At 36.2% G+C, this 24355-nt stretch overlaps 1 protein-coding gene across 7 annotated transcripts in view; it reads right to left on the reverse strand.

Annotated features, from left to right (window-relative positions):
- SENP7 (SUMO specific peptidase 7) overlaps positions 1-24355 on the reverse strand; it is a 158945-nt gene that overhangs the window by 123444 nt on the left and 11146 nt on the right. For 6 of the 7 annotated variants that reach the window (XM_004771967.3, XM_004771971.3, XM_004771970.3 and 3 more), the window contains exons 2-3: positions 17275-17327; positions 7035-7133 (exon numbers count right to left, since the gene is read on the reverse strand). In XM_004771967.3, the coding sequence (XP_004772024.2) occupies positions 7035-7133; positions 17275-17327 (152 nt within the window). Of the gene's footprint in view, positions 1-7034; positions 7134-12390; positions 12537-17274; positions 17328-24355 lie in introns of all 7 variants that reach the window. The other variant, XM_013045599.2, reaches the window with a different exon arrangement.

Raw genomic sequence — 24355 nt, forward strand, 5'->3', positions numbered from 1 at the left:
CACAAAAAAAAAAAAAAAAATGCAAACACTTATAGGAACTTTATTCCTAATGCCCAAAATCTGGAAACAACCCATATGTCCCTTAATGATACACACAAAACATGAATGAATTTCAATGACATTATGCTAAATAAAAAGTCATTCTCAAAACATTATACACTAGGATTCCATTTTATGTGACATTCTGGAAAATGTAGAGGTATAGCTACAGAAAACAACATTACCAAGGGTTAAAAGTGGGAACAGAGTATAATTACAAAAGAGACAGCACCAGGGGATTTTCTGGAGTAATGGGACAGCATAATATCTTCATTGTCATGATACTTATATGAATCTATAAAGATCCTGTAATTCAGAACTGTACACTAAGGAAAAAAACACAAACACACACACACACCCTTTTATTATGGTGATGGCTGCAAAAGCATATACATTTGTCAAAGTTCAAAGAAGAATTAAAATGGATTAATTTAATTGCAAAAAATTAACTCTCAATAAAATTTATTTTAAAAGAGCAAAAAAACTGAACACACACTTCCCAAAAAAGATATATTATAGCCAATCAACATATGAAAATGTCTTAATACCATTAGTCATCAGGAAAATGCAAATTAAAACTAAGCCCAAAAGTCCATCAACAGAAGAATTAAATAAACAAACTGTGTTATAGCCACAAAATGAAATACTACTTAGTAATAAAAAGGAACAAACTACTGATAGATGCAAAACAGGGATGGATTTCAACATTTTACTGAGCAAAAGAAGCAAAATACGAAAGAGTATTGTATGAACATATATACAAATTATTATTTATGTAGGCAGATGCATTTTTTTTCTTCAAAGAGATGAAAAAAACTATTAATGGTGGTTGCCATTAGGAAAAAGGAACAGAGAAAGAGTATTTATTTATTTCACCGATACCTTTCTATACACCCCAAATATTCTAACCTTAAGCAATTTTTTCCTTTTTATCTCAACACAAGTCATCTTTTTTTTTTTTAAAGATTTTATTTATTTATTTGACAGAGATCACAAGTAGTCAGAGAACCAGGCAGAGAGAGAGAGGAGGAAGCAGGTTCCCTGCTGAGCAGAGAGCTTGATGCAGGGCTTAATCCCAGAACCCTGGGATCATGACCTGAGCTGAAGGCAGAGGCTTTAACCCACTGAGCCACCCAGGCACCCCAGCATAAGTCATCTTATCTCATTTATTATTTCTGTTTTTTGTGCCTTGTATAAGAAACAAATGTATTATGACAGTCAAATTTTTAAATAATGTTAAAGCAACTACTATTAATGACAAATCTTTCCTCTGAGAACGAGTTAGAATAAATGGTTAATTTTTCTCGTCTGTACATAAAAACATATTCAACATGACTTAAAATTTGCTATCCTAAAATGCTAATGTTATGAACTGAATTGTGCTTCTCCTGCCAATTTCATATATTAAAGTCCTCACTGTCAATATAACTATATGTGGAAATGGGGCCTTTACAAAGTTAATTAAGTTTAAATGAGGTCGTAAAGGTAGGGACTTAATCCAACAGGACTGGCATCCTTATAAGAAGAGAAGTACCAGAAATGTGAGTATATAGAAAAAAAGGTCATAGGAAGAAACATCAAGAAAATGACCATCTATAAACCAAAGAGAAAAGGCTTACAGAAACCAGCCCTACTGGCACCTTAATCGTGGACTTCAGCCTCCAGAACTATTGGAAAATAAATTTCTGATTTTTAGCCACCCAGTCTGTGATACTTTCTTATGTTAGCCTAGCAGATTAATACAGGCTCAAATGGACAAACTGGAAAATCTGAGAAAAATTCTATTTTTAAAAAATGACCATGAGGGGAGGAGTCAAGATCACAGAGAAGTAGCAGGCTGATATTATATCAGGTAGCAGGAGATCACCTAGATAGTTTATCAAACCATTCCAAACACATACAATTCTAACAGGAGATCAAAGAGGAGAAGAGCAGCAATTCTAGAAACAGAAAATAGACCACTTTCTGAAAGGCAGGACCTGCGGAGAAGTGAATCCAAAGCAATGGGAAGAAAGACCGCGGGGTGACAGGCCAGCTCCCAGAAAGCGGCAGAGCAGTGGAGCACAAAATCAGAACTTTTTTGTTTTTTTTCATTTATTTAACAGAGAGAGAGAGTTCACAAGTAGGCGGAGAGGCAAACATGGAGAGAGGGGGAGAAAGCAGGCTCCCTGATGAGCAGAGAGCCCGATGCGGGGCTTGATCCCAGGACCCTGAGATCATGACCTGAGCCAAAGGTAGAGGGTTAACGCACTGAGCCACCCAGATGCCCCCAAAATCAGAACTTTTAAAAGTCGGCTCCACTGAAGGACATTGCTCCAAAGGCTAAGCTGGGGTGAAGCCCATGCACAGACAGCGTGGTCTCGGGTCCCACGGGGTCACAGAAGGATTGGGGGTGTGTGAGTGTCACAGAGCTCACAGGTATTAGAGAAGGGAAGCTGGCTACAGAGACAGAGCTGAGGAGAGAGCACTCAACTCAGGGTTACCTTAAACTGTGATCCGTGGCACACAATAAAACCCTTAAATGACACACTGGACCAGATGGACATCACAGATATATACAGAACATTCCATCCCAAAGCAACAGAATATACATTCTTCTCTAGTTCACATGGAACATTCTCCAGAATAGATCATATCCTGGGTCACAAATCAGGTCTCAACCATTATCAAAAGATTGGGATCATTCCCTGCATATTTCAGACCACAATGCTCTGAAGCTAGAACTCAATCACAAGAGGAAATTTGGGAAGAACCCAAACACATGAAGACTAAACAGCATCCTTCTAAAGAATCAATGGGTCAACCAGGAAATTAAAGAAGAATTGAAAACATTCATGGAAACAAATGATAATGAAAACATAATGGTTCAAAATCTGTGGGACACAACAAAGGCAGTCCTGAGAGGAAAATATATAGCAATACAAGCCTTTCTCAAGAAACAAGAAAGGTCTCAAATACACAACCTAACCCTACACCTAAAGGAGTTGTAGAAAGAACAACAAAGAAACCTAAACCCAGCAGGAGAAGAGAAATAATAAAGATCAGAGCAGAAACCAAAAAAACAACAACAAATCAAGGAAACTAGGAGCTGGTTCTTTAAAGAATTAATAAGATTAATAAATCCCTGGCCAAACTTATCAAAAAGAAAAGAGAAAGGACCCAAATAAATAAAATCATGAATGAAAGAGGAGAGATCACAACCAACACCAAAGAAACACAAACAATTATAAGAACATATTATGAGCAACTCTATGCCAGAAAATTTGACAATCTGGAAGACACGGATGCATTCCTAGAGAAACAGAAATTACTAAAACTCAACCAGGAAGAAAAAGAAAACCTGAACAGACCCATAACCAGTAACGTGGTTGAAGCATTCACCAAAAATATCTAAACAAACAAGAGACCAGGGACAGTTGGCTTCCAGGGGAATTTTACCAAACATTTACAGAAGAATTAATTCCTCTTTTCCTGAAACTGTTCCAAAAAATAGAAATAGAAGGAAAAGTTCCAAACTCATTTTATGAGGCCAGCATTACCTTGATCCCAAAACCAGACAAGGATCCCATCAAAAAAGAGAATTACAGACCAATATCCTTGATGAACATATATGTGAAAATTCTCACCAAAATACTAGCAATAGGATCCAACAGTACATTCAAAGGATTATTGACCACGACCAAGTAAGATTTATTCCAGGGCTGTAAGGTTGGTTCAACATCCGTAAATCAATCAATGTGATACAATACATTAATAAAAGAAAGAACAAGAACCATATGATACTCTCAATACATGCTGAAAAAGCATTTGACAAACCACAGCATCCTTTCCTGATCAAAACTCTTCAAAGTGTAGGGATAGAGGGTACATACCTCAATATCATCAAAGCCATCTATGAAGAACCCACAGCGAATATCATTCTCAATGGAGAAAAACTGAGAGCTTTTCCACTAAGGTCAGGAACACGGCAGGGATGTCCATTATCACCACTGCTATTCAACATAGTACTAGAAGTCCTAGCCTCAGCAATCAGACAACAAAAGGAAATTAGAGGCATCCAAATTGGCAAAGAAGAAGTCAAACTATCACTCTTTGCAGATGATATGATACTGTATGTGGAAAACCCAAAAGACTCCACTCCAACTCTGCTAGAACTTGTACAGGAATTCAGTTAAGTTTCAGGATATAAAATCAATGCACAGAAATCAGCTGCATTTCTTTACACCAACAACAAGACAGGAGAAATAGAAAGGAGTCAATCCCATTTACAATAGCACCCAAAACCATAAGATACCTAGGAATAAACCTAACTGAAGAGGCAAAGAATCTATACTCAGAAAACTATAAAGTACTCCTGAAAGAAATTGAGGAAGACACAAATAAATGGGAAAATGTTCCATGCTCATGGATTGGAAGAACAAATATTGTGAAAATGTCTATGCTACCTAAAGCAATCTACACGTTTAATGCAATCCCTGTCAAAATCCCATCCATTTTTTTTCAAAGAAATGGAACAAATAATCCTAAAATTCATTTGGAACCAGAAAAGATATCAAATAGCCAGAGGAATATTGAAAAGGAAAGCCAAAGTTGGTAGCATCACAATTCCAGACTTCAAGCTCTATTATAAAGCTGTCATCATCAAGGTAGTATGGTACTGGCACAAAAAGAGACATACAGATCAATGGAACAGAATAGAGAGCCCAGAAATTGACTCTTAGCTCTATGGTCAACTAATATTCAACAAAGCAGGAAAAATGTCCAATGGAAAAAAAGTCTCTTCAACAAATGGTGTTGGGAAAATTGGACAGCCACATGCAAAAAAATGAATCTGGACCATTTCCTTACACCACACATGAAAACAGACTCAAAATGGATGAAGGACCTCAATGTGAGAAAAGAATCCATCAAAATCCTTAAGGAAAACACAGGCAGCAACCTCTTTGACCTCCCTCAGCCGCAGTAACTTCTTTCTAGGAACATCGCCAAAGGCAAGGGAAACAAGGGCAAAAATGAACTATTGGGATTTCATCAAGATCAAAAGCTTTTGCACAGCAAAGGTCAACAAAGCCAAAAGACAACTGACATAATGGGAGAAGATATTTGCAAATGACATATCAGGTAAAGGGCTAGTATCCAAAATCTATAAAGAATTTGGCAAATTCAACACCCAAAGAACAAATAATCCAATCAAGAAATGGGCAGAGGACATGAACAGACATTTCTGCAAAGAAGACATCCAGATGGCCAACAGACACATGAAAAAGTGCTCCACATCACTCAGCATCAGGGAAATACAAATGAAAACCACAATGAGATACCACCTCACACCAGTCAGAGTGGCTAAAATTAACAAGTCAGGAAATGACAGATGCTGGCGAGGATGCGGAGAAAAGGAAACCCTCCTCCACTCTTGGTGGGAATGCAAGCTGGTGCAGCCACTCTGGAAAACAGCATGGAAGTTCCTCAAAAAGTTGAACATAGAGCTACCCTATGACTCAGCAATTGCACTACTGGGTATTTACCTTAAAGATAAAAATGTAGCGATCCGAAGGGGCACATGCACCTGAATGTTTATAGCAGTGATGTCCACAATAGCCAAACTATGGAAAGAACCTAGATGTCCATCAACAGACGAATGGATAAAGAAGATGTGGTATATATACAATGGAATACTATGCAGCCATCAAAAGAAATGAAATCTTACCATTTGTGACAACATGGATGGAACTAGAGGGTATTATACTTAACAAAATAAGTCAATCAGAGAAAGACAATTTTCTTTTCTCTTTTTTTTTTAATTTATTTATTTGACAGACAGAAATCACAAGTAGGCAGAGAGGCAGGCAGAGAGAGAGGGGGAAGCAGGCTCCCCGCTGAGCAGAGAGCCCAACGTGGGGCTCAACCCTAGGACCCCAGGATCATGACCTGAGCCGAAGGCAGAGGCTTTAACCCACTGAGCCACTCAGGCGCCCCAGAGAAAGACAATTTTCATATGAGCTCCCTGATATGAGGAGGTTGAGAGGCAACGTGGGGGGTTTGAGGGGTAGGAAAAGAATAAATGAAACAAGATGGGATTGGGAGGGAGACAAACCATAAGAGATTCTTAATCTCACAAAACAAACTGAGGGTTGCCGGTGGGAGGGGGATAGGGAGAAGGTGGTGGGGTTATGGACATTGGGGAAGGTATGTGCTATGAAGTGTGTAAACCTGGTGATACACAGACCTATACCCCCGGGGCTAATAATACATTATATGTTAATAAAAAAAAAATTTTTTTAATGACCATGAGTTGTACCAGCACAAGGAAAAATATTTAAAATGTGCCATCTTGGGGGCACCTGGGTGGCTCAGTCAGTTAAGCATCTGTCTTTGGCTTAGGTAATGATTCCAGTGTCCTGGTATCGAGACCCGCTTCCGGCTCCCAGCTCAACAGGACGCCTACTTCATCCTCTCCCTGTGTCTGCCCCATCCCCTGCCTGTGCACCCTGTCCCTCTCTCTCTTTTTCTCTCTCTCTCAAACAAATGAAATCTTTAGGAAAAAAAAAAGTGCCATCTTAAGCCTTATTCATGAAAGTTCCATAATAATGCTTAATAGCAATAAAATCAAAGTCCAGATTTATAATTAGAGTACCTTTTTAAAGTATAGTTCCACCACATTTTAAGATATATCCTCTCAAATTTACAAAACAAGAGCAAAAGAGCAAATGATTCCAATAAGCTTAATATTCTCATAAATTTAAAATATCTTTTCCAATAATGAGATTTAAATTTCAAGAAAATAATCATACAAAGTAAGGTATACTTAAACTAAAGAAGACCCTAATCACAAAGCATCACTTCAACAAATACCAGAAATAAACAAATTAAAAACTACAAATAATATAAGAAAACCCCAGCAAGAATATATAAGAAAACGAAAATTCAGTTTTATTAAAATATTTTAAACACACCAAACAACACTATGTACTTAAAAGAAATTAGTTTTTATTTACCCCCTGCAAAGGGAGATCCCAGTGTTCTGAGCTTCTTAATTTGGACAGTGGTGACTGAACATGAACATCTTCTGGTTTCGCATTTAACATCTGTGTTATCTGAAATCAGAATGAGAAAATAATTGATTTAACTGAAATATAAATAAGAATTGAATCATGTTAATCGAACTAACAGGACCATTATATTAACCCACCTTAATATTCTGCTATTAGTGTTTTGGGTTTTTTATTTGTTTGTCTGTTTTTAAATTTTTTATTTTTTATAAACATATTATATTTTTATCCCCAGGTCTGTGAATCACCAGGTTTACACACTTCACAGCACTCACCAAAGCACATACACCCCCGCAATGTCCATAACCCCACCCCCCTTCTCCCAACCCCCCTACCTCCAGCAACACTCAGTTTGTTTTGTGAGATTAAGAGTCATTTATGGTTTGTCTCCCTCCCAATCCCATCTTGTTTCATTTATTCTTCTCCTACCCCCTCAAGCCCCCATGTTGCATCACCACTTCCTCATATCAGGGAGAATAAGTCAAGCGGGTTTTTTGTTTTTTTAAATAAGCACTACACCTAACGTGAGGCTTGAACTCATGACCCCCAAATCAAGAGTCGTATGATCTAATGGCTGAGCCAACCACATGCCCCATTTGGCAATTAGTTTTATTATTTTTGTTTTGCAATTAGTTTTAAAGAGTTTTAAATTCAGTGCTTAATTTACAGACAGCTAAATATAATTTTATTTTAAAAACCTCTTATTCAGATGTCTGGGTGGCTTGGTCGGTTAAGCATCTGCCTTCGGCTCAGGTCATGATCCCCTGGTGCTGGGCTCCCTGCTCAGTGGGGAGTGTGGTTCTCCCTCTACCCCTCCCCCTGCTTGTTCTCTCTCTCTCTCTCTCTCTCTCTCTTGCGTACACGCACGTGTGCACAAAAATAAGTAAATAAATCTTTAAGAATAAATAAATAAAAATTTAAAACCTCTCATTCAGTATTAAGGTAGATAAATTAAGTATCCCAATAGCCCCCTAACCATCTCTTACCCATAGTCTCTACCTCTTCTCATCTTTCAAATGCTATCCCCATAGTTCTCTAATATGCAAATCTAATGATCATTACATTTAACAAACAACAATGGCACCTGCTACTTACAGATAAAACTCTTTAACAATCTGCGATCTTTAATATCACCCACATATCACCAACTCTACATCCCAACCACACCATTTACTCAACTTCCTTCAAACATGCATTATTTTATATATTTAGACCTTTGTATGTACTGCTTCCTTTGTATGTATGTATGAATTCCCCTTCCCTCTATTTTTCCCTTATTAAATACTTCAGATTCAGCTCAAAATTATTCTTCTATCCACACAACTGTCACTCCTACACCAAAGCATTCCTTTCTCTAGGTAATAGTACTTGGTACATTTCTATTATGTTACTTATATTATATGTATCAAACTATATTATAAATATTTGTCTACATGTCCCTCTTCTCCAGGCTGTGGAGGTCTTTAAAAGAGAGTGCTCTGGGTGCCAGGATGACTCAGTCAGTTAAGCATCTGCGTTCAGCTCAGTTTGTGATCTCGGGGTCCTGGGATTGAGTCCCATAACCAGGTTCCTGCTCAACTTAACGTCTTGCTTCTCCCCCTGCTTCTGCTCCTCCCCACTGCCCATGGGTACTCTCTCTCTCACACTCTTGTTCTCTCTCAAATAAATATTTTTTTTTAATTAAAAATAGGGGTGCTACGGTGGCTCAGTCATTACGTGGCCGCCTTCAGCCCAGGTCATGATCCCAGGATTCTGGGATCAAGCCCCACATCGGGCTCCCTGCTTAGTGGGAAGCCTGCTTCTCCCTCTCCCACTTCCCCTTCTTGTGTTCCCTCTCTCACTCTCTCCCTCTGCAAATAAATAAAATCTTTTTTAAAAAAATTTTTTTAAATAAAATAAAGAGAGTACCCTGACCTAGTAGACTTTATATCTCCAAAGTGTATGGCTCATGATGTGCTGAATAAACAAATGAATGTATGGACTGTAACCACAAGTTTGAAATCATTTGTTTAGAACTTAAATAACTTAAATTTCACATTAAAGTTATAAACAATAGTTAAGTATCAAATTCAGCCTACAAAATATAATATATAATAAATACCACATCAACTATAATCAGTAACAATCCATAAAATAATTTCAGTGAGAGTAGAGCATAAGTCAAGAGGACAAAATAAATTTGAAGAAAGGATATCCCAACCCTTATTTCACTAGCACCTATGAATTGATCCTCTTAGGTACTAATAACTTAATTATCTATATCTAATCTGTATAAAAAGGTACCTGTTTTTAATTCTTCATCTGCAAAAGACAGTATTATCTCTAAATTATTTCCTTTATATTCTTAATTAGGGAACAACAATTGCTTCCTCAAAGGTAAGGGCTTCAGGCTGTTCACACCCATGGATTCTTTGTGAGCAGGTTAGTTAGCCTACATTGGATTTTATAGCATACTCTGTTTTCCAGAAATAGCCACACCAATATTCCACACCCCACATGCTCTTCTTCCGATGTGCTACTGACAGTCCTCTAACATCAGGTACAGTCTACATTCCTCCCCCTTGAATCTGGGCAGGACTGTGATGTCCAAGGCTAAATCATTAAAGGCAATACTTGTATTTTTTTAGCCTGGTCTCACATGCTTGTGTATTCTCCCTTCCTCTTTTTTTTTTCCCCCTCTTTCTCTTAGTATACATATCCCAGGAGAACTGAACCAATGAGTAAAAAAATCCTGGACATCCTTAAGCCTCTATAGTGGAGAGATTTAAAAAGACACAGATATACACCAAGATGCTGATTCTTCTCAGAACAGGTATAAAGATAAGTGAGTGAGCGAACCTTTACAAGCCCTGGCCTCCAAGCCAACCTAGCTAACTCCCAAGTAAAACAAAGAAAAGTTCTCTCCAATTGAACCCTTCCCAGACTGATGATTCCTGAGCAAAGTAAGTTCAAGCCACTAAGTTCGGGAGGTCATTTGTTACATGGCCCTAGTAATAACCTAAAAATTTACTCAGTTCAAACTTGAAGGATGGGGCACCTGGGTGGCTCAGTCAGTTATGTGTCTGACTTCAACTTAGCTCATGATTTCAGGGTCTTGGGATCCAGCCCTATAAGGTTCCCAACTCAGTAGCAAGTCTTTTTCTTCCCTGGATTGCTCTGCCCCTCTCCCCTACCCAGGTCCATTAGCTTACTCTATCTCTCACTCTCAAAAAAATATTTTTGTAAGAAGAGCTAAAAAAAAAAAAACCTTGAAGGACAGCAACTAAGATTTGGAAAAAGGAAGAGCTGGTTATGCATGTTGAGTATTCTGTAAAATCAGTTTCTTATAAAATATTCCTTATGTCTGGGGCACCTGGGTGACTCAGTTGGTAAGCAGCTACCTTCGGTTTAGGTCATGATCCCGGGGTCCTGGGATCAAGCCCTGCATCATCAGGCTCTCTGCTCAGCGGGAAGCCTGCTTCTCTTCCTCTCCCATTCTCTTGCTTGTGTTCCCTCTCTCACTCTCTCTCTCTGTTTCAAATAAATAAAATCTTTAAAAAAACATTTTCCTTATGTCTTCCATGGAAGATTTTATATTACCTTTTCACAATAATTTATGTTCAATCACTTTACCTATGAATGGATTAGATTCAGTATCAATGAATGAATTATTTACCCTAGTAAATACTGATACATACTTCCATTAGGATGGACACAAAACATAATCTATCCTATTTTCAAAAAAGGTAGTTCTCTATTCCTCCAAAGTATAGACATATGAAATCTGGATGTTTATTAATACTCTATATACTAATATCAGAAGCTTTGAAAATCGAAGTATAAAAATAAATAAATAATAAATAATGAAAATCCAAGTATATATAAAAATTATGAACAGAGATATATATTCTATATTACTTTTAATATAGAAAAACCAGAAACAATAATAAATGAATAATTAAACAAATTTATGGCAAAACTAAACCAAATCAGATACTATTCAATTGTTATTAAATAACATGTTCCAGAAGATTAATAATATTAAGGAATTATTTTGGGGGCACCTGGCTGGCTCAGTCAGAAAAGCATGCAACTCCTGGAGCACTGGGTGTGGTGCAAAAACAATGAATTCTGTTATGCTGAAAAGAAATTAAAAATAAATAAATAAAAATAAAAGCATGCAACTCTTGATCTCAGGGTCATGAGTCTGAGCCCCACATTGGGTGTAGAGATCACTAAAAATATATATATATATAAATTAAAATTTAGAAAAAAAGAAATTATTTTGAATATAAGTATAAAAGAAAAACATATAGAGAATGATCTTTCTTTCATAAGACAAAATAAAATACCCATGAGTAGAAATAAAATATGAAAGGTTATATACAAAAATATTTAACAGTAATTATCTCTAGTGAGTTAAGAGGTGATTTTTATTTTCATGTTCTCTTAGTTTCCAAATTTTTTTTAATAAGAATACAATGCAATTATTAAAGGCAAGGGAAAAATATTAATACTTAAAGCTCCAGAAAAACCTCACCTATAGCTTCCTGATTAATAAATTACAGATTTAAATCTCTCACTCTAATACTGTATATGAATATAGAAGCAGATTTCACGTACAACTAACTACTGTCAATATTTTCTACACTCACTTTTTTCTTAATGATTAATTTAAAAAAAATAATGGAAGCCTTTTTGCAACAATCTCATCTATTCTTAGACAAATTTTAATCATGGTCTCAGCTGTGCTGTGTACAATCAACAAAGATTCTAAGCTATTCATGATTCTGCAAAGCCTATAATTCCATTTACAAAAATCCAAATGGAGTCCTAATACTCTCAAGTATTTTCAATAGTCTTCTAATACTTTAAAAAGTCAAACTGAATTTTTTAAGGCAAAAATGGGTTCTAAATCCCCCTTCAAGTTATATTTAAATACATTATCAGAACTCTAATAACTTCCCAAAAAAAGCTCAAGAACATTTGTTTTATTTATTAATGTTCAAATGTAATACTAAACAAGCCCTTCAGCAGATCAAGTCACACAGCTACTTTTAGGTACACTTTATACATAATTCATTATAGTATAGCCTTCAAAAGAGAATGCTATCAAAAGCAGATAATCCAGGGGGGAAAAAATATACTGGAATCCACTGACAAACATATGCTCTTTAATTTGTTTAGACTGAAATGACCTCTGCCATGTTTTTAACAGAGAACTTCAAAAGTTTAATCTATTACTTGTTCAAATACTACATCAGTACGAAGCTATTACTTAAGGAAAATTGGGAGTCTGCCAAAAGGTATAACCAGGACTTACCAAAGAATAAAAGTCTTAATTTTCAATATTCAGAATAGAGTAGCAACTTCCCATGTATAAATCCAAAAACTGTGGATCTCCACAAAGTATTCACACTCTTACTTCACATTTATCAAGAGATCAGTCTTCAATTAATGTGAATTCAGCTATCAAAAGGCCAGAAATAATTTAGTAGATAATTATGTTCCAGAGATTTAGCTACAAGGATAATGACTACAGCGCTGTTCCGTTTTTTGTTTTTTTTTTTTTTTTAATTAAAAGCAACTCAAGTGGCACCTGGCTGGCTCAGTCACTAGGGCATGTGACTCCTGATCTCAGGGTCATGAGTTTAGTCCCATATTGGACATAGAGTTTACTCAAAACAAGCAAACAAACAAAAAACCTCAAAACAATGATAGGATATTAGTCAAATTAACTGTGATATACCCATATAACTGAATACAATGTAGTCATTAAAAATGTTTGCCATGGTTTCCCTGATACTTATGTCTAGTATAGTGTCAAATACATGTTAAATATTCAGTAAGTATCTACCCAGAAATGCTTTAAATTAGATTTCAGAAAATGATGTTCACAATATGTAGCTAAGTAGAAAAAGCAAATTATAAAACAGTACTCTGTGATTTTCTATTTTTTAATATTTAAATATGTGTTTATTACAGATGGGGCACCTGGGTGGCTCAGTGGAAAAGCATCTGTCTTCGGCCCAGGTCATGATCCCAGAGTCCTTGGATCGAGTCCCACATCAGGCTCCCTGCTCAGTGGGAAGACTGCTTCTCCCTCTCCCACTCCCCCTGCTTGTGTTCCCTCTCTGCTGTGTGTGTGTGTGTGTCTCTCTCTAATAAATGAAATCTTTAAAAAAAATAAATAAATATGTGTTTATTACAGATGGATATACAGAGAGAAAAACTAGAAAGATATACATCCAAGCATTAATTTTGGTTCCATCTGAGTGGTCTCCTTTTCCCTTAACTCAATTTCCTAATTTATCTCCAACAAACTGCTTTTGCTTTAGAAATATTTTTGAAATACTTTAAACACAAAATGTATTGGGGTCTTGGCCCTATACCCATCAAAGCTCTAATCCTTTCAGTAATTTATATCCATAGCTACTTTGATAGAAAAAACAATAATATAAATCACTAATAAAAATTTAGTATGCTAATTTTTAAGAAATTCCACATTTTTTTAAGATTTTATTTATTTACTTAACAGAGAGAGAGAGATCACAAGTAGGCAGAGAGGCAGGCAGAGAGAGGAGGAAGCAGGCCCCCTGATGAGCAGAGAGCCAGTTGTGGGGCTTGATCCCAGGACCTTGAGATCATGACCTGAGCCAAAGGCAGAGGCTCAACCCACTGAGCCACTCAGGCGCCCCAGAAATTCTACATTTTTAAATGCAATAGTATAACTTCATGTGCAGATTATAGTTGAACAAATAAGTAAATATATGATAGATAATAAGAGAAAAAAAGTTAAAATAAAAAAGGGGAAAAGGCTAGAATAAACTCTGTGGTGCTGGATTAGAATCCAAAGTCTCGGTACTGGGGCACCTGGGTAGTTCAGTTGGTTAGGTGTGTACCTTCAGCTCATCATTTTTATCCCAGGGTTCTGGGATTGAGTCCCACATTAGGCTCCATGCTCAGCCAGGAGCCTGCTTCTCCATCTCCCTCTGTCTGCTGCTCTGCCTACCTATCTATGTTCATTCTCTCTCTGTCAAACAAACAAATAAAATCTTAAAAAAAAAAATTATCAGGGGATGCCTAGGTGGCTCAGTCAGTTGGGCCACTGCCTTTGGCTCGGGATCAATTCCCGCAAGGGGCTCCTTGCTCCACAGGGAGACTGCTTCTCTCTCTGCCTCTGCGAGCCACTGTGCCTGCCACTCTGCCTGCTTATGCGTGTACGCTCTTGCTCTCTCTCTCTCTCTCTGACAAATAAATAAATAAAATCTTTTTAAAAAATTATCAGTACTAAACTCATGGTTTTTCATAGATGTAAGATAAATACAGAAATACAGAGATATGTGTATCTGTATGGATTAGTATACAAAAATTTTTCTAGTCTTCTCTAGTGAGAGCCTAGAAACAATGACACCTCACAAGCAATGAGTACACCTAGTACCCAGACCTGGATTTCTAAATACTATTCTTCAATGAAAGAACCAGGGCTCCCTGAAATGTATCATGGAGTACCAGAAAATAGTGCAAAAAAAATAAAAGGGCGGGGGGGAGCACGTTAAAAGGGCACAGGATCCAAACTGAAAGATCTTCCAATACCTACGCTAAACATTTTGTTTCAATCAGAAAAGCCAATAATGCTATAATAAATTATAACCCATAGAATAAATACCCTTGAGTCCATATTAATAAAAATAGGTAATTGAATAAATAAATAAGAAGAAAAGAGGGGCAGATCTCCGTTACAGGTGAACTTCAATTAATAAATGCAGAGGGAATAAGGGAAATAGAAAATCACTAACAATATCATATACACAACTTTTGCAGGGCAGATCCACTGCTACATGGTAAAATAGTGGGTGAAAGTTTAAGAAACAGTATATCTGCACAGATTCAAAGTATCTCTCCCAAGATATCTATTTATTACAAAGTAAAGGAGTAACTTTACAACAGAATGACCAGATAGTAGCCATCTTAAGCAGGTAGTCAAGAATGACATCACCAGTAATAAGACCTATCATTATTGTATACTGTGTACTCCTGACAGGATATAGTAAGAAGGGCATATCATGTGATATCCTTTCTAAAAATCCATAACTTTAATCTAATCCAAAGAAACCTGGCTGGCTCAGTTGGAAGAGCATTAGACTCTTGATCTTGGGGTTGTGAGTTCAAGCCCCACATTGGATATAGAAATCACTTTTTAAGAAGGAAAAAGGAGTGCCTGGGTGGCTCAATGGGTTAAGCCTCTGCCTTCAGCCCAGGTCATGATCTCAGGGTCCTGGGATTGAGCCCACATTGGGCTCTCTGCTCAGCGGGGAGCCTGCTTCCCCCCTCTCCCTCTCTGCTGCTCTGCCTACTTGTGATCTCTCTCCCTCTGTCAAATAAATAGATAAAAATCTTTTTTAAAAAAAGAAAAGAAAAAGAAAAAAGGGAGACCAGAGACAAACCCAAAGAATATTTCTTTTCTGATTGAAACAAAATGTTTAGTGTAGACAAACCGAAGAATATTCAACAAAATACTGACAAAATCATAGTACTCTAAAAATGTCATGATCATTAAAAAACAAAGACTGAAGAACTGTCATAGAATTAAGGAAATCAAGGAGATATGATGCCTAATGCAAAGTGCAATCCTGGAATCGAAAAACAGTATTAGTTTAAAAAAAAAAAAAACCTGAAGAAATCCAAATAATGTCTGTAGCTTAAAGTACTGTACCAAAGTTAATTTCTTAAATTTTGGTCATTATACTGTGGTTATATAGATATTAACACTAGGGGAAACTGAGTGAAGGGTAGATGTGAATGCTATACTATTTCTGTAAATTTTCTATAAATCTAAAGTTATTTGAAAATAAAAAGTTAGGGGCGCCTGGGTGGCTCAGTGGGTTAAAGCCACTGCCTTCGGCTCAGGTCATGATCCCAGCGTCCTGGGATGAAGCCCTAGGTCGGGCTTCCTGCTCAGCGGGGAGCCTGCTTTCTCCTCTCTTTCTGCCTGCCTCTCTGCCTACTTGTGATCTCTGCCTGTCAAATAAATAAATAAAATCTTTAAAAAAAAAAAAAAAGAAAGAAAAGAAAAAGTTAAAAAAAAATACTGTCATACATCGAAAAACAAGAAAGAGAAATATATTATGAATATCTAATGGTGGACTTTCAACTGCATGAAGCAGCAACTGAAAACAGAGCATTTCACTTCATTAGAGGTATTAAACACAAAAGAAGAAGTAGTCAACAGAGGTATTTAAAACTGGGTATGACAGCAATGTAGGAATTTATTTTTACTCCCCCTCACTTACAGCACTTAAGCCAAATCCAGAATTTTGAAAGAAATCATACCCAGAAATGTGAAATAAGCCAAGGTAGAAGAGTACCTAAAGACATGCTCTGTTTAGTCTTGTCTGTATGCTCTTGATTCCCTCCCACAGCCCTCATTATGATTTCTTCACTTTAATCCATGAAATATGCCAAATTAAAGTTCTCTGTGCCAAATTAAAAGTCCTCCATGCATAATCTGGAATGCTTCAGAAAAAAGTGTCTAATGAATTATGAGGTATATCAGGGAACTACGGTGTTTAAATCACAAAATTCTAGGGAAAAAAGATAATCTTTCTAAAAAGAAACTAAATTTTTGAAACACTTCCAACATAAGTAGAAAATTCACTTTGCTTCTTTTGTTACTATTCGCATACACGGAAGGAAGGAAGGAAGGAAGGAAGGAAGGGGGAGAAAGAGAGAGAAAGAAAGAAAGGAGGGAGGGAGGGAGGGGAAGGGGAAGAGAAGGGAAGGGAGAAAGAAAAGAAGGGAAGGAAGAAATTTTAATAGGTATTTCAATCAGTAATTTTCAGCACATGACTTGAACACTTTCCTCTATCTACAGTAAAAAAATGAATGAATGTGAGGTATGCTAATATGTCCAGTTATCAAAGAAATACAGAAATGCTTTATACATTTATGTTTTATACAAAATCTAAAACAAGGCCTAGAAATTATACTGACACATCTTACAATGATTTAAACAAGGCAGATCCCAGAAAGTGTTTTTCTTTGTTAACCTTTTAATTAATTAGGATATACCATTCCCTGCAAAACACTAATTAGTTAAGGTTTTATAACATTTTCTTTAAGTTTTTATTAAAAAGACAAATAAAATACTTTCACTATTGGTAACTCTAAAGATAATGTATAGATTAAAAGCAAAACTAATGCATACCTTATGTAACTCAGAAGATGAAGACTTTTTCCTTTTTCCTTCTGTGACAATTTCTACAAAGACATGGTAAAAATTATCATTTAACATCTAAATGAAATAAACAATGTGATAAAACAAATCCTTTCATAGCCATCCTTTGTTTTAAAGTAACTTGTTAGAGTTAGAATTTACATTTATACATTTTACAGAACCTAACAGACTAAACATAAAGGTCAAAAAATAATCAGAAGAATAGCAAATTCTCACAAAATGCCTTCATTAAATAATATATGTATGATGACAATAGAAAAAAGAAGAAAATGCTCTAAGAACTAAATAAGATATTCCCTAGCAAAAGTCCAATAGGTGTTTAATAAATGCTGGTTGAACCATATGATCAGATAAACATTTGTAATAGGGGAGGTTGCAGGTAGGAAGGGTTAAACAAAAGGTAAGAGGTATGTTTAGAATATTCTACAAAAAGACTTCCAGTTCTACTACATACCTAGGCATCTCGGCTACTAGGAAGAGTTTAACTGTCTCCTCAGCAACATTTTTTAAACTTCCTGTGGATTTTTCCTTTATGATTCTTTCATTCAATCAGCAAATATTTACTGAATGTCTATTATGTGCCTGGCATGTTTGGCAGTAGGGATAGTGTAATAAGCAAATTAAACACAGTCTAAGCTTTTTAGGAACTTATAATTTACTGGAATATATCACAGATTCCATAATAAAAATTAACAGTACAAATCCATCCATATCTGGTCACTTACTTAAAAAAAGATATCACTACAATTAGGTAAGAAAGAGATGATCTTTACAGTAAGTAATGCTGAAGCAATCTGATAACCAAAAGGGAAAATAAATAAAACTTGACCTCTAGGGACGCCTGGGTGGCTCAATTGGTTAAGCAGCTGCCTTCCGCTCAGGTCATGATCCCAGCGTCCTGGGATCGAGTCCCACATCGGGCTTCTTGCTCAGGAGGGAGCCTGCTTCTCCCTCTGCCTCTGCCTTCCATTCTGTCTGCCTGTGCTCGCTCTCCCCCCCCCCCTCTGATAAATAAATAAAATCTTTAAAAAAAAAAAAAAAAACTTGACCTCTACCTCACACTATAAACAAAAGTTCATTTTAAAGGGATCATAGATTTAAATGCCAAAGATAAAAGAAATAAAGCTTCTAAAACAAAAAGGGGGGAATAACTTCATGATCTTAGGGTAGGCAAAAATTTCTCAAACAAGACACAATTAGCATTAGCCATAAAGGAAAAGATTAATAAACTTAACTTCATTAAAACTCATCAAACCTCATCATTAAGAGAGTAAGAAGGCAAGCCACAGACTGGAAGATTATTATTTATAATACATTTATCCACATACAGTATGGTGACAGTTAATAATACTATATAATACATACATCTGTCAAAGGACCCAAACAAAAATTATAAAGAACTACAAAGCAAAGGCAAGACAACAAATCTTCAAGATGGGCAAAAGCCTTGAAATGAGAGTACGTGAGGAGAGAAAGAATACTGACTAGAACAGGATACAAATAAGCCTTCTGAGATGCTGGAAATGTTCTATGTCTTGATTTAGGTGACTGTTACACAGTATTTTTATACAAGTACAAAAAGTCACCAAACTATACTAAAGATATGTGTACCACGCTGTACTACTTCAACTTAAAGACAAAACAAAAAAAGCTTTAAAAACTACAATTACAACAAATGGACTATACTTTATTCAAAAATCTATACAGCTGCAATAATTTCTCTAAGTTCATAATACATAGCAGCAAGATAATATAATAATATATAATTATATATTTTATTAATTGTTATAATATGTGTTGTATATACAATAATTAATATAATATTAATATTGCATATAATTATATTAATTGTAATTTATAGATTAATACTCCCAAACTGACTCATGAGTTAAAAATGCATCTATCAAAAAAAAAATGCATCTATCCTGTTTTACAGCATGTTTCCTTATGTCCTTTAAAATTAATATTCTTGTGACTTCCCACAATTTTAGGGGTTTTTATAATTGAGCTATACCATCTTATACTACATTGGTTTGGGGGCATTTAAAGAAACATATGATATGCCTCTTGGGATTATCTGGTATAGTATGGTACTCAAAAGTTAACAATTTTAAAGTTTGACAACCTAAATTTCTATCCTGGCTTACTTATGACTTTTGAGACTCTAAAACAAAGGAGAACATCCAACTTTTCAATAAAGATTAAAGTGAGCTAGCCTATATCATTTAGCATATGTCTGGCATATAGTAGTACAAAATGAATGGTAATGATTACTTTAACAGTTTATATTGAAATATTACTCTTTAAGAGACCTCAGTGTGTTGGTATTAGCACACAGGAAAATCTAATTATTCTCTTTCTAAATAAATGAGTCAAACAATTGAAAAATGTGACTTTTTCCTAAGTAGATTGTGGAAGCACTCACTCACTCATTTACTCCACAAGCATTTAGTTAAGATAATGATGGTTACCATTGCCGCCACTAGGCTAAGTATGCAAATAGTCTTTATGAAAGCCTTCTTAGATCAGTAACAGTATTATCACCATTTTACAGATGAAAAATTTATGTCTGAAGAATCCAAGTAACTTTCCCAAAGTCATCATGTTGATTCATTACTGGTCTAATACCAGAGGTAGACCAGAGGTAGCTATCTTTTTTTTTTTTTTAAGATTTTATTTATTTCTTTGACAGAGAGACACACAGCGAGAGAGGGAACACAAGCAGGAGGAGTGGGAAAGGGAGAAGCAGGCTCTCCGCTGAGCAGGGAGACTGATGCGGGGCTTCATCCCAAGAGTGTGGGATCATGACCTGAGCCCAAGGCAGACGCTTAGCTGACTGAGCCACCCAGGCACCCCCAGAGGTAGCTTTCTTAACCAGTACACTCCAGGCATGTTGGATGCTTTGGGGATATAAGATTAATAAGACAGTCCCTGTGTCAGAGTTAACAGAGTAACAGCAGAAGTTAAAACAATTTAGGAAGCTAAAATATATGATAGAAACTAGTATAAATATCATGTAAGAGGTGCTAAGACCCATGTAAGTTCAGAAATAGATATGATTTGTTTTAAGTTTGAGCTAATTAGGATATAGTTCTTGGAAAGACATAACTGAACTGAGCTTTGAAGATTTAGATAATGAGCAAATTTTAGATAGGCAGAAATGGATGAAAGAACAGTACATTCCAGGTGCACGCAAGAGGTGAGTTATCATTATTAGGAAATACAAAGTAGGATAAAGCAGCTCATATTAGCCTTCCAAATTATTAAAGACTCCTATTAGAGTTACCCATCTCAAAGGCAGTTTTAAGACAACAACATAACAAAGCTCCAATCTGGATCTTTGAAGCTACAAATCCTACCCATAACCCATTCCCTGAGTTACCATGTCTCTCTTATCTACTTTTGAATTCTCTGTCTTCTATCATGAGACCTGGGAATCACATTCACCACCCTAGATGTCAGTACCCACAGCCTATTGTCTTGCTGGTCTCTCATGTTTTATGTATTCAGTTCTACCCGTCATCCACATTCTTCTCCATCTAAATTTTGCCCACTAAATTCCTTTCCAGAATCAGTATAACATTCTTAAATTCTGAATCTTTTCCTGTAGCATTTCCTCCACCTTAGTTTACCTGAATCCTAGATTTTTACTGCTATACTAATTTTTTTAAAGTTCTCTCAAGATTCTTCTCACACTTATAAAATCAGAATTATGGATTAACAATTTATTCCTCCTCCCACCACCACTTCCAATTAATATTTTATCTTTATTCCAATAATTCTCCTTTAAAATTCCCCTAAGTTGATTATATTACCTTAACTATATTTGTGATTCCCATGTACTGACCAATATCCTCTCCAACATTCCCAGAATTCTGATATTTAATTCATAGTTTTCTTCTCTATCTCTAAAATTTACCATCATTATGAAGCTCTAAAACTTCCATAAATCAACTCCCTCAAAACAAGAGACACTTTAATTTACTCCACAAACTTCTACATATCCTCATTTCAGCAACATATATTTGTGAATGGATTTAAGGAATATCGTTATACTTCTCAAGTACTCAGAAGTGAACTTCATTCTACAACCCATAGTTCTTTGACCTTTCATTTCCTCACTCACAGTGAACCCATCTTTTGCCCCATGTCTTGTCCTACCCTTTAACCTTAATTAAAACTAAATTCATTTTTTTTCCAAATTCTTGCTGCTAGATTCCATAGCACTGCTGAAGAAAGTCACATAATAGTAACTGCAACTACTACTACTACTAGCAGTAAGTGTAAGTTTTGTACTAGCAGTAGTAGTAGTACTACAAAACTTACACTTATTAGTAGTAGTAGTACTACCAAACTTACACTTGTTTCAGTGACTTTCAAAATTACTTAACAATTTCTTTATTATTTCTTTATTCATGCCTAATTGACCACCTAGTCCATTTTGAGCTACCAATACCACTTGACAGTCCTTTTTCCAAAGATTATTTTTCCTTACTTTGCATAGAAGCATGACTCTAATAGCCTTAACTTCTCAAAATTCTATGTATTTTTATCCATCTTCCCTTTCTGCACATCTCAAGAAGCTATCTTTCTTTTTTTTTCTTTTTAATTAAATTAAATTTTATTTTATTTCAGTGTTCCAAAATTCATTGTTCATGCACCACACCCAGTGCTCCATGCAATATGTGCCCTCCTTAATACCCACCACCAGGATCACCCAATCCCCCACCCTCACCCTCCAAAACCCTCAGTTTGTTTCTCAGAGTCCACAGTCTCTCATGGTTTGTCTCCCGCTCTGAAAGGAATCTCCATACTGTATACTGTTTTTCAAAGTGGCTACACCAACTTGCATTCCCACCAACAGTATAAGAGGTTTCCCCTTTCTCCACATCCTCTCCAACATTTGTTGTTTCCTTTCTTGTTGGAGAAATTTTTCAAAAATTAAAGAATGTAGAAGATTTCTCTCATGTGTCCAGCATAGCAAATCTATGGACTATAATCACAAAACAAGGTGTGAGGGACAAAGAAATCACTATGTGTGGATGTAATATATATATATATATATAATATATATATATAATATATACACACACATATAATATAATGTATATTATAATATAATTTAATATATATTATATATACACACATGTATATATAATGCATAATCTCACTATACACACACACGATCTACATTTTTATTTTTCCTCTTATGAAATACAAGTACAACTTTTAAAGAATTTTTTTTTAAAAAACTAAAAAAAAAGCTATCTTTCTATTCCAATCTCCCCGTTTCTTCTGAAACCTCACCCCATCAGTTACCTCCTACTTACTATCTTTCTCTCTCTACTCACACCTTTCCCACTCCCTGCCAACTTGATTTAAGTCTCTAGAGTCTAATGAAAAAAAATTCCTTTCTACCTTATTTCCTACTCCAACTTGTTTCAGAAATTTTTTTTACATCCTATTTTCCTTGTTTCATTCAGCCTCTTAAGATCTGGCTTTTGTCCCTACTACAACCAGTGGTCAAAGTGACCCCCTAATTGCCAAAGTCGGGACCCTCACACTATTTTACCTCTAATCTACATTGCTTTTCACGCTCCTGCCTTGCTTCCCAAACCTCTCTTTCCTGATTTGCCTATCTGCCTACCAATGTCTTTTCCTCCCTACTTTGAAGACTTTTCTCAATCTATATCATCTGTGTGTAAATCTATTCATTCCCATGGCTTCAGATAACATCTACACAAATAATGTAGTTTTTAATCATGATTAATTACAAATTCTGATATTGAACTTCAATCATGGCTCATTACACTTACAATGCAAAATATGTAGACATCGCCTGAGCCTACTGAAAAAAGCTGTATCAGCATGTGACACTCAGATCCTCAAGATGACACTGGACAGAGGGAAGAGTTTCAAAATCAAGCACGTTTGAACAGTGCCTGCTCAGTTACTCTCCTGAAGAGGCACAATGTACAACAGCAAAAAGCTCTAAAACTCCTGCAATAAATAAAATTTTCTTATAACTATAGTTCTCAATCATATTTGTCCAGAGAAACTTAATTTTCCCAAGTAAGACTACCTAATGTCCTGTGGCAGTAAAAGAAGATAAAATTACATATTTTGTAATTAGAAAGACCAGATTTTGAATCTTAGCTGTTTCTTACTTGCTATTGATAATGGCTATTTACCCTCCCTAAAATCCAGTTTTCTCCTCTGTAAATCAGAAATAATAACCGCCTTATGAGGCTTCTGAAAGAACTAAAGTTTGTAAAATTCTCAGTACATTGCCTGCTACTGAAGTACTCAAAAAAAAATATGTATCCTTAACTTAAATGAGAGCACCTGTGCTAGCAAGATGGCAGAGGAGTAGAAGACCTAAATTTCATATGGTCCCAGGTATTCAGCTAGATAGTTATCAAACCATTCTGAACACCTATGAACTCAACAGGAGATCAAAGAAAAGAATAGCAGCAACTCTATGAACAGAAAAGCAACGACTTTCTGGAAGGTGGGACATGCAGAGAAGTGAATCTGAGGCAATACACTGAAAGATAGACTGCAGGGTGGGAGAAAGCCTCCATCAGCCAGCTACCAGCCAAGCGATAGAGCAGCAGCACAAAAATCAGAACTTTTAGAAGTCTGCTCTGGGGAGGGAGGTTGCTCCAGTGGCTAAGCAGGGGTAGAATCCTTCCTGGGACAGTGTGGTTTCAGGACCCTCGGGTCAAAGAAAGACTGAGGGTGCCTGAGTGTGGCAGAGCTCCCATGTATTGAAGTGGGGAAGCTGACTGTAGTGAGCCAAGGAGTGAGTTCTCAGCTCAGGGTTGCCATAATCCGTGATCTGCAGCACAGTTCAGCCCAACAAGTGGCAGATCCAGGAAGACTCTGCTTCTTCCCCTGGGAGGAGTGGCATGAAGCACAGCACAGAAATCTGCTGGGTCTGAAGACTCCAAATGGGGTCATGTGCCAGAAATAGAAATGCTCTGTCACAATCCAGGTGAGCACAGAGTGTGGTCGGAGACCAAAGAAGCAGGAGTGATTAACTGCTTTT

Source organism: Mustela putorius, unplaced genomic scaffold, assembly GCF_011764305.1.
Source record: "Mustela putorius furo isolate JIRA1106 unplaced genomic scaffold, ASM1176430v1.1 tig00003834_pilon_pilon_pilon, whole genome shotgun sequence".
Lineage (NCBI taxonomy): Eukaryota > Metazoa > Chordata > Mammalia > Carnivora > Mustelidae > Mustela > Mustela putorius.